This window comes from Panthera uncia, chromosome F1 (assembly GCF_023721935.1).
Source record: "Panthera uncia isolate 11264 chromosome F1, Puncia_PCG_1.0, whole genome shotgun sequence".
NCBI lineage: Eukaryota > Metazoa > Chordata > Mammalia > Carnivora > Felidae > Panthera > Panthera uncia.
This window is the reverse complement of record NC_064813.1, coordinates 10329651-10341720: the sequence shown is the minus strand read 5'-3', so window position 1 is coordinate 10341720 and position 12070 is coordinate 10329651. Positions and strand designations below refer to the sequence as shown.

At 41.1% G+C, this 12070-nt stretch overlaps 1 protein-coding gene across 1 annotated transcript in view; it reads left to right on the top strand.

Annotated features, from left to right (window-relative positions):
- Nucleotides 1-10564, top strand: part of MPC2 (mitochondrial pyruvate carrier 2) — a 31414-nt gene extending 20850 nt beyond the window's left edge. The window contains exons 3-5 of the mRNA XM_049635165.1: nucleotides 5345-5429; nucleotides 5904-6015; nucleotides 10339-10564. Of these exons, the coding sequence (XP_049491122.1) occupies nucleotides 5345-5429; nucleotides 5904-6015; nucleotides 10339-10375 (234 nt within the window). The 3' untranslated portion in view covers nucleotides 10376-10564. The remainder of the gene's footprint in view (nucleotides 1-5344; nucleotides 5430-5903; nucleotides 6016-10338) is intronic.
- The last annotated feature ends 1506 nt before the right edge of the window (nucleotides 10565-12070 follow it).

Here is a 12070-nt window from a genome sequence, read left to right as displayed (position 1 = left end):
TTCTTAACTACTTTTGTTGAGAGCAAATAATTAATCATTGACATCAAAATGGATAATCCTAAAAAACAATGCTGGGGTGCCTGGGTGGCTCAGTCGGTTAAGCATAAGACTTCGGCTCATCGTGATCTCACAGCTCGTGAGTTCGAGCCCCACGTCAGGCTCTGTGCTGACAGATCAGAGCCTGGAGCCTGCTTCGGATTCTGTGTCTCCCTCTCTCTCTGCCCCTCCCCTGCTTACATTCTGTCTCTCTAAAATGAATAAACATTAAAAAAAAAAAACAATAGTTATATATCTTAAATATTTTCTTTTAACTTAAGAGACATTCATTTGCCAGTCATCTATAGGGCTAAAGCTTTTCTTTGTGTATGGATCCACTCATTTCCACATGTTCTGTTTTGGATGAATTATGCGGTAATGCATCCTGTACAATTTCCATTTTAGGGACGCCTGGCTGGCTCGGTTGGAAGAGCATGCGACTCTTGATCTCAGGGTAGTGAGTTTGAGCCCCAGGTTGGGGGTAGAGATTACTTTAAAAAAAAAAAAAAGTTTTTAAGAAGTTTCTACTTTAGTTTTGTTTAAAGCAAAGCAAGTTCACAGACACTTTTCATAATAGCATAAGAACAGAAATCTGCTGGATCTTTATGGCTTTCCCACCCAGTCTTTTTATATCTGTCTTGTTCTCACCGCATTTGACCGCAGCCTTCAGCAACTTGCCTTTATTCAGTCTTTGCAGAGCAGTCACTTAGTTTTCATAAAAATGACAACCTCTTTTGTATTGCGTGTGATTCCCTGATAGTTCATTAAATTATGTAGGTTACATTAGGTTTAAGGACAAAGTTGACAAAAGTTCAGTTCAACTGGTGGGAGCAAAAATTCACGAATGCAACACAGAATGAAAAACCATGAGTATCCAGCATACCTTTGGACACCTGTTAGCTTGTTTACAGAAGGAATGGAGATCATTGGCTAGCCTGGGAAGCTATGCTGTGAAGGTCACTTAAGAGAGCTTTTATCTTTGTTCATAGTCTTTTTGTACAAACAGGGTTATACTTAGCTCTCAAATAATAGGCCGTTTTGTGTAGCTAATTTTTTTTTTATTTCCTCTTCTCCTTAAGAATAAATTAAGCTATTTTAAGATTATCTGTGCAGATTTTTAATACCTATTTGTTTGCTTTTCCAGCTGGAACTATTTATGTAGATTAATTAATGGCTTAAAAATCCTGAGCACTTTGCTGTCTCTAAGCATTTGGGAATTGGAATATTCTATAGTGGTATCTCATTTTTTTAACTCCTCTAAAAGCATCCTAAGACTTTTTTTTTTTTTAAATAGAGGAGCAAATATTGAATGAAAGAAAGAAAAAAGGTTTTTATACCATCTGAGGAATATCTACCCCACCCAGTGGAGATAATCAGATGCCAAAAAGAACCGTAGTCCTGGGCTTTAGATAATTTGAAGAGCATTTTTTAACTAATGGAAACAGGGAGCTGACTTGAGTCCACTAAATGCCAGACTGTATTCGATTATCTGATACATGGTCTCGTGAATTTGATCTTCACCAGAAAAAAATCTGAGAAGCAAATATTACTAAATATTATTACCATCTTCCAGATAAGGGTACTACGGTTCAAAGAGCTAGATGACTGAATATACCATCGTGGTAAGGGGCACAATCAAGACTTGAAACCCCAGGTCTGTTGGACTCCAAAGCCTATGCACTTACACACTTACATGACCACCTTTAAAATAGTCGCTGCAGATCTAACCTGTTATTTTCTTTGTACGTTGGAGAATATTTTACACAATCTTGTTGTTTATTCTAAACACTCTCTGAATAAAATCTATGTAGCTCTATTATTTGAATAAGCTTCATAATAAAGATGAAAACGAGTACAGACCTGCTGCCTCCTAGCCTAAGGCTAGTAATGCAGGAAAGGACAGAAAACTAACATTCCTTTTTCTCTGTGACTCTACAGACAAAAGCTGTCTGTTCTTGTTGTTAATAATAGTATTTACCAGGCACCTGTGCATATTATCTCGTTTAATCATATATCATTTTTGCAAGGGTAGCTACTGGTTTTCTTATTTTATACATGAGGAATTTAAGACAAAGTGTTATGTAATCTGACCAAAGTCACACAGCTAGTAAGTGATGGAGAATAGATTCACAGTGAGATTTTCTTTTTTTTTTTTTTCTTTTTTTAAATGTTTATTTATCGAGAGAGAGAACGAGTGCAGGGGAGGGGCGGGGAGAAGGGGAGAGACAGAATCCCAAACTGGCTCCGCACCCTCAGGGCGGAGCCCAATGCGGGGCTCAATCCCAACAACCGTGAGATCAGATCCATGAGAGATCATGACCTGAGCCGAAATCCAGAGTCCTAAAGCTCAACTAACTGAGCCACCTAGGCTCCCCACAGTGAGATTTTCTAAGCTAATTTACATAAGCTTAGAATGATGTAGAAGTAGAAAGAGAGCTCAAGACCTTTGTGGGAGAGAATAATTACTAAGGTGTCCCAGAAAAATAAAGGGTATACTGTGAGCATAAATAAATCATGACCACTGACTTCTTCTAAAAGAAGATGCTAGAATGTAGCCTATAGTGTTCATAGATCTGTGCAGCAAGCCTCAGTGTAATACGTGGACCCAGTAGGTCAATAGCAGAAATCAACCCCTTTGTTCCCCATTTCAAAGGCAGTATTCCACCCCGTAGAAGTAGAACAAATATGAAATGGAAAAAAATGCACATGGGGACCTAGAAGAAGAATGGAGGAAGGATGATTAGGAAGCATTTGGGAGAAAAATCACAGGACTGTGGGTGAAAGTTAACAAGACAAAATCGCATTAGCTATGATTTATCTGGTTGTACCCCTGCTTACCCACTTTCCCCCTTTTAAATCAGAATCGTTGCCTTCTTGAACTACTGACTTTACTAATTCAAAACCCTTTGTACTTGACTTAAATTTGTGTATAAATTCACAAGTATGTCTGTGTTCTGTTTAGGAGCAAAGTCCTTTGCTGATTTATATTTTCCATGTGAGAGCATCTTTCAGAAACTCCATAAAACCTAAAAATAATTTCTTAAAGACATATTCTTTAATGACATCTAGGATTTGATTTAAAGTACTTAAAGGATAGGAGTGCCTGGAGTGGCTCAGCCAGTTAAGTCCAACTTCAGCTCAGGTCATGATCTCATGGTTTGTGGGTTCGAGCCCTTCGTCAGGCTCTGTGCTGACAGCTCAGAGCCTGGATCCTGCTTCGGATTCTGTGTCTCCCTCTCTCTCTGCCCTGCCCCTGCTCATGCTCTGTCTCTCTCCTTCAAAAATAAACATTTTAAAAAATAAATAAATAAATAAATAAATAAATAAATAAAATACTTAACGGATAAAAGGGAAGAGGGGAGGTGAAGCGAATGTGGCAGAATTTTAACTCTAACACACATAACTCTAATACACATAACATGTGTATGTAGGGGTTCTTTGTACTCGTCTTTTATTTTGTGTAGGTTTGAATTTTTCATCAATAAAGATCATTTTATTACATATTCTTATCTCTGCAATAGAGCAGCATAACCAAGCATAACCAGCATAACCAAAGACTCATTACTGAACTTTCTGAGTGATGCTGATGGTAGGGTTTTAGTAGGATGATTACATAACAGTGTTAAAGACACAGCAGGGAAGAAATAACCATGTATCCTTTGACATTAAAGAAAAATTATCCAACCAAGAAACTAAAATTATAACAGAGCTTTTCAGATACTTCCACTTTTAGAAAAGAATTAACACTGACCAAAACATGAAAGGAGGACGCTGTACAAATTACATAAATGCCTAAACAGCTTTTAGGCATCCACCACACCAGTGGTTTCCAACATGTATGAAGAATATATAATTTTGGGGGCGCCCGGGTGGCTCAATGGGTTGAACATCTGACTTCAGCTCAGGTCATGATTTCGCAGTTCAGGAGTTCAAGCCCCCATCGGGCTGGCCTCGATCAGCACAGAGCCTGCTTGGGATCCTCTGTCCCCTGCTCTCTCTGCCCCTCCCCCATGCTCATTTTTCCTCTCTCTCTCAAAAATGAATAAACATTTTCTTAAAAAAAGGAATATATAACTATGGGATATCTGGGTGGTCAGGTCAGCCGGTTAAGCATCCACCCAATACTTGATTTCAGTTGAAGCCACAAGCTCACAGTCATGAGATCAAGCCCTGTATCAGGCTCTGTATGCTGAGTGCAGAGCCCTCTTGGGATTCTAATCTCTCTTGCCCTCTCCCTTTGCCCCTCCCCCACTCATGCAAATTTTTTGAGAGAGGAAAAAAAAATATATATATATATATATATATAATTTCATATGTGGAAAAAAGTATTATTTGTTAGAATACACACACGCAGGGGCACCTGAGTGTCTCAGTTGGTTAAGAGACTGACTTCTGCTCAGGTCATGATCTCACGGTTCAAGAGTTCACGCCCTGCATCGGGCCCAATGCTGACAGCTCAGAGACGGGAACCTGCTTCAGATTCTGTGTCTCCCTCTCTTTTTTCCCCTCCACTGCTCATGCTCTGTCTCTCTCCTCCCTCTCTCTCTCTTAATAACTTTCAAACATATTTACTTTTTTAACGAAATTAAAAAAGAATACGCACACACTACTAATTTTCAAATATATGAGGCCACTTGATGTGGTTAACAAGACACAAATGCAAAAAGCAGCCCTGAACTCATTGTAGTTTTTGGTGATGTATATATTTTCTTAACGTGTGGATACTAAAATCATAGCTACTATCATGTGGAAATCTCTGAAACTTTATGTGTTATTTAAAATGAAGAATTATTGGGGCGCCTGGGTGGCTCAGTCAGTTGAGTGTCCGACTTCAGCTCAGGTCACGATCTCGCGGTCCGTGGGTTCGAGCCCCGCGTCGGGCTCTGGGCTGATGGCTCAGAGCCTGGAGCCTGCTTCCGATTCTGTGTCTCCCTCTCTCTCTGCCCCTCCCCCGTTCATGCTCTGTCTCTCTCTGTCCCAAAAATAAATAAACGTTAAAAATAAATAAAATAGGGGTGCCTGGGTGGCTCAGTCCGTTAAGCGCCTGACTTCGGCTCAGGTCATGATCTCACAGTCCATGAGTTCGAGCCCCACATCAGGCTCTGTGCTGATAGCTCAGAGCCTGGAGTCTGCTTCAGATTCTGTGTCTCCCTCTCTCTCTCTGCCCCTCCCCTGCTCATGCTCTCTCTCTGTCTCAAAAATAAATAAAAACATTTAATAAATAAATAAATAAATAAATAAAATGAAGAATTATTACTGCACACTCATGACGCTGTTTTTCTTGTTGTGTGTTAATGTGTCTCTCCAGGGCCTCGTGTGTGCTGGGCTGGCTGACATGGCCAGACCTGCAGAGAAACTCAGCACAGCTCAGTCTGCTGTTCTCATGGCTACAGGTAAATTAAATGAGTATTTTCTCTGTTCCATTTAGGGCATTCGGTATTTTTGTTTTTGTCTTACATCAGTTTATTTAACGGTTTACTGTTTGAAACGCACGTGCACTCACACACAAAGGAATTAACAGTGTTCTCGTTGGGCAATTAATTATTCGATAAGACGGTTACTGTGAATAAGTATCTGCGTGGGTTTTTGATTTGTTTGTTTGTTTTACCACAAACATTTTTGTAAGTAGGAAAAAAAGTTAGTTAATATTCATTTGCCCTATAAAGATTCCCTGTTGATGTAAGAACTGCATATTTTGTGTAACACTGAATTATAGCAACTTTATTAAAGACTCAAAGCACAGCTTTTCTTTTATCCTGCTTTATGTTGTCACGGTCTTATAATTATGTTGCTCTAATACAGAATGTTCAAAAGATATTGCAGCAGTACCTGTGCTTTAAAAAAAAAAAAATCTTTTGTTTCAACAGGGTTTATTTGGTCAAGATACTCACTTGTAATTATTCCAAAAAACTGGAGTCTGTTTGCTGTTAATTTCTTCGTGGGGGCAGCAGGGGCCTCTCAGCTCTTTCGTATTTGGAGGTAAGCCCACCAAAGGTGTAAAAAGAGAAATCTGCCTCAGAAGCCACCCAGATGGCAGTGCATTTTTTTTTTTAAGATTCATGTATGATGTTAAGATGGAATAGGCCTGAAGCAGAAATTTCTAGAAAAATCTGGAGGTTTAAGTTCAAAGTGTTAAGCAGTATGTTTGCTACATAGGTTTCAAATCTGACTGTGTATTATCTAGATACACAGCCCAATCATAGAATCTGTTTTAAGACAACAGACATGATTTACGAAATACTAAGTAATTTTCTCCATGAACGTTTTAACGCTCGCTTTCAATTATAGATAATAAAACGGGTGTGGTTATGTAGTGGTTGGAAATGATGTTTGGCGTGAGGCTACGGGTCTTGTCAGAAAGTATCCTCTGAGTATTTTTTTTTTTTTTAATTTTTTTAACGTTTATTTATTTTTGAGACAGAGAGAGACAGAGCATGAACAGGGGAGGGTCAGAGAGAGAGGGAGACACAGAATCTGAAACGGGCTCCGGGCTCTGAGCTGTCAGCACAGAGCCCGATGCGGGGCTCGAACTCACAGACCGTGAGATCATGACCTGAGCCGAAGTCGGCCGCTTAGCCGACTGAGCCACCCAGGCGCCCCTCCTCTGAGTATTTTTAAAACTGTTTGTAGGCGTCCCACATTTTCGTTTCACTCCACTTCATTGTGCTTCAGAGATGTTGCGCTTTTTACATATGGAAGGTTTGTGGCAACCCTGCGTCGAGCAAGTCTGTCGACACCATTTTCCCAACAGCATTTCTCCCTTCGTGTCTGTGTGCCACATTTTGGTCATTCTCACAATCTTGTGGTGCTCTGTGGTCAATGATCTTTGATTTTACTGCTGTCGTCGTTTGGGGGTCCACGAAGCACGTCCAGATGAGGCCGTGAGCTTCACTGATGAACGTTGTGTGTTCTAACTGCGCCGACTGGGCCATTCCCCCATCTCCCTCCCTCTGCTCAGATCTCCCTCTTCCCTGAGACGCAACAATAGTAAAAATAGGCCAATTAATAAGCCTACAGTTTGCCTCTAAGTGTTCAAGTGAAAGGCAACAGATGCACATCTCTCACTTTAAGTCAAAAGCTAGAAATAATTAAGCTTAGTGAGGAAGGTAGGCTGAAAGCCGACGAGATAGGCCGAAAGGTAGGCCTCTTGTGCCGAATATTTAGCTACGCTGTGAATGCGGAGGGAAAGTTCTGGAAGGAAATCAAAAGTGCTACTTCAGTGAACGCACGATCGGTAAGGAAGCTTAACAGCCTCATCGCTGATGCGGAGAACGTTTTAGTGGTCTGGACAGAAGATCAAACGGCCACGACGTTCCCTGTAGCCAAAGCCCAATCCAGAGCAAGGCCCTCGCTCTTTTCAATTCTCTGAAAGGCTCAGAGAGGTGAGGAAGCTGCAGAAGAAAAGTCTGAAGCCAGCAGAGGTCGGTTCCTGTGGGTCAAGGAAAGAAGCCGTCTCCGCCACATACAGCGCAAGGTGGGGCAGCAGGTGCTGGCGGACAGGCGGCAGCCAGTTACCCAGCAGATCGAGCAAGATAACGAAGGAGGCGACAACGGTAAACAGCACATCTTTAATGTGGGTGACACAGCCTCCTACTGGAAGAAGATGCCTTCCGGGACTTTCACAGTTACGGAGAAGTCCGATATCTGGCTTCAAAGCTTCGGAGGACAGGCTGACTCTCTTGTTAGGGGCTAATGCAGCCGGTGACTTTAAGCTGAAGCCAGTGCTCATGCACCATTCTGAAAATCCTAAGGACCTTAAGAATAACGCTCAGTCTCTTCTGCCTGTGCCCTAGAAATGGAACAAAGCCTGGGTGACAGCACCTCGATTTACAACGTGGTTTACCGAATATTAAGCCCACTGTGGAGACCTGCTGCTCAGAAAAAAAGATTCTTTTCAAAATATTCCTGTTCATGTACAATGTGTCAGGTTACCCTAGAGCTCTGATGGAGATGTACAACAAGATTTATGTTTTTATGCTGCTAACACAGCATCCATTCTGCAGCCCTTGGATCGAGGAGTCATTTTGATTTTCAAGTCTTCTTATTTAAGAAATATCTTTTGTAAGGCCATAGCTGCCATAGAGAGTGATCCCTCCGATGGATCTGGGCAAAGTAAATTGAAAACCTGGAAAGGATTCACCATCCTGGTACCGTTAAGAATAGTCATGATTCATGGGAAGAGGTCAAAATATCAACATGAATAAGAGATTGGAAGAAGTCCGTTTCAATCCTCGTGGATAACTTGGAGGGGTTGCAGACTTCAGTGGAGGAAGTGACTGTAAATGTGGTGGAAACAGCAAGAGAACTAGAATGAGAAGCGAAGCCTGAAGGTGGGACTGAATTGTTGCAATCACAGGGTTGAATGGATGAGGAGTTGCTTCTTATGGATGAGCAAAGAAAGCGTTTCTTGAGATGGAATCTGCTGGTGAAGGCGCTGTGGAGATTGTTGAAATGACAACCAAGTACAGTATTTAGAATATCACATAAACTTAGCTGATAAAACGGTGGCGGGGTTTAAGAGGATAGACTCCAGTTTTGAAAGAAGTTCCACTGTGGGTGCTATCCAATGGCATCATATGCCCCAGGGAAATCATCTGTGAAAGAGTCAGTTGATGTGGTGGCAACTTCATTGTTGTCCTGTTTTAAGAAAACACAGCCACCGCAACCTTCCGCAGCCACCACCCGGGTCAGTCAGCAGTCATCAGCGTTGATGCAAGACCCTCCACCAGCAAAGAGATTACGACTTGCTGAAAACATTAGATGATGGCTAGCGTTTTTTTAAGCGATGTTTTTAAGTCAAGGTATGTACTTTTTTTCCTAGACCTACCGCGATTGCACGCTTAATAGAATACAGCATAGCGTAAATGTCACTTTTATATGAACTGGGAAGCCAAAATACTCATTTGAATATTCATTCACAAAATATTCATTATCGTGGTGGTCTGGAGCTGAGCCCACTATGTCTGCGAAGCTTGTCTGTACTCGGTAGTTAATATTGTCAGTGACTGGTTCACACTCTGCCTCGAGCTCATCGTAGATGAAGGCTCCGGCTTCGCTGGAACCACAGAACCTTCCTAAATTGCAAAACAGTGCTCTTTGGCTAAAAAAAAATTAAATGATCTCCATAATAAAGAAATGGACAATATTCAGTTATAATTTGCCTTCCTTTCAGAAGGCGTTCTGTCCTCCATTTTTTTCATCTTTGCTATCCTAGCTTGACGCGTGAATCCTTTCATTATCCTCTAGCACAGAATGGATGGATGATGAATCACTCGCTCGTTCTACCGCACATCCGACAAGCATTTTTCGAGCTTACTTGCATTGATACAAACTTCAGTCTGTACGGGGACTTTCTTCACGAGTATTTTTCTCATCCACCGTGGCATTTTAACCTTATGTTAAGCCATAATGGGAGGGCTGCAAACCCGCGGAATGCAACATTTGGAATTATTATCTCTAAAGTGGAAACACAGATACAGTTTGACAAAAGGATTTTTGGCACTGTTTTCAGTCACAACAGTAGACTGGGAGATTTAGCTCAAAATATAAGTGTTGGACTCTGGAGCAGTTAGACAGGCACCATGGGATATTTGAAATCAGAACCTTTAGAGAAATCTGGGATTCTGGTAGACTTCGTGGAATAAGTTACTTCTTGTGCTCTCTTCTCCACCCTTATAATCTGGGACAGAATAGTAAATGAAGCTCTGGGTGTTGTAGAAGGGAAAGACTCTGACTTGGTGGTTAATTCTTCTTCGGATTAATGAGAATTGAAGAAATAGGCCTTCGCTTTACTATTCTGTTAACCCAGTGTCTACAAACTGCTAAAAACTCAGTAGCCTGTCAGCATCACAAAAGTCTATTTTATTTTTTAAAAAGTATATTTTATTTTTAGTGCTTAGGATCTCATTCCCAATTTATTTTATTCTTAGGAAAGATGTTGCGTGATTATAAAATAAAGGTCCAGATGACCACATTTTGCTAAATTTTATTTGTATGTTCACATGTTTGTTACACTGTTATAATTCAAGAATGAAAATACCAAAATAAGACTTTTGTATGGGAAGCTATTTGTCAGTTACGTTGTTGAAACTTTTTGGCAGTTGGAAGCCAGATGCAAGTAAAATCCTTAGGTCACTTTCCCTTCTGCCTGTTTCATCCACAAGCCCCTGAGAAGATTGTAGCTAAAATGATACAGCCTCTTGACTAGTGAGAAAGGAGACGGGGAATATGCTTCCCATTCCCTTCTTATTACATAGTTATCTGTGGTGATGCATAATTATTCTCTTTCTGTTTCCTTTATAGATATAACCAAGAACTAAAAGCTAAAGCAAACAACTAAGAGTTCCTGACCACCCGAACAATCTAGATGTGGACATATAACCACTGGGACTAATTTGATTTATTATTTGGTTATTGATGAGGTGATATTAACTGTGCTAATGTTTGGAAGCCATAAAGAAAAAAAAACAGACTGTAAACTGGGGGCTAATACTCAATTTCACAGAAAAATAAAACAAACTTTTAATAACTGTTTCTTTGTATATGACTTAAGGAATGTATCTATGGCTGGCTATTAGTAACATTTTTTTTCTACTCTCTGCCGCAAATAAATCATACTTGCTCCTACATACCCTTGGCTTTCTTCTGTACTACTCAACCAGAGAGAACTGAAAGGTTAAATTATCTCTTTTACAGGGGAGGGTGGTGAAATAACTAGAAATAAAAGGAAATAGAGCTAAAGAGAGTGAGAAATGGGTAGTAGAATGGCTAGCAATTCTTGTATGGCTACAGAGTAACAAAAGATTTCTCAGTTGTTGAATTACAGTCAGTAATTGATAGAATGTGGCCAAAAAGGCTCTCCAGTCCTAAATTGGAATCCCAGCTCTATGGCTTATAATCTATGACTTTGGGCAAATCAAAGTGCCTACTAGAATGCCTGGAACATAAGTTGGCTTTCTTTTTTTAAATTTTTTTAAGTTTACTTATTTACTTAGAGAGAGAGAGTGCGCACAGACCAGCGGGGGAGGGGCAGAGAGCAGAAGAGCGAGAATCCCAAGCAGGCACCACACCATCAGTGCTCCAGCTCCTGAACCACGAGATCATGACCTGAGCCAAGATCAAGACGCTTAACCCACTGCGCCGCCCAGGCGCCCCAAGTCCGCTTTGTGTAAACATGTGTGACCTTTGTCCCCATTTTGAAGAGAGAGACTGGACATAGACTACTCCGTGCTAGAAATATAATCAATATCCTATTTGAATGGAGCTCCAGTTTGGAGTACTGAGCTTCCTTCTGAAAATCCTACTAGAGCCCGTCCTGGGCAGAACTGTAGTCAAAGGAATCAGCAAAGCAAGTTATTTCTAAGTTTGAAGAAGCAATGACAAAAAGAACTTTTTATTCATTTTTTTTAATGTTTATTTTTGAGAGAGAGAGCGTGCGCACGCACAAGTGGGGGCGGGGCAGAGAGGAGAGACAGAATCCCGAGCAGGCTCCACACCATGGATTCGCCCACGAACCACCAGATCATGACCTGAGCCGAAGTTGGACGCTTAACCGACTGAGCCACCCCAGTGCCCCAAGAACTTTTAAAATAATAGATTTAACTGACCGAGGCAATTATCGGTGAAAACCTTGCACTTTTTAATCACTTATCCCTTCCCTGTAATCCACCTTCGAGGAGGAAGGATTAGAGAATTTGACACAGAAGTAAAGAGGTCCTGAAGAGTCCAATTTCTTTTTTTAATGTTTATTTTTGAGAGAGCGCATGAGCAGGGGAGGGTCAGAGAGAGAGAGGGCGACACAGAACCCGAAGCAAGCTATCAGCACAGAGCCCAGCTCAGGGCTCGAACTCCCAAACCGTGAGATCATGACCTGAGCCAAAGTTGGACGCTTAACTGACTGAGCCACCCGGGTGCCCCATTATTGCTTTCTTTGTATAAACTATGCTGTTCGATTTAGTTTGGCATGTGTGAGCACGTGTGTATGTTTCCTAAGGTTAAACCTTTAAGAAAAACATCTATTATGAAATATGGCATA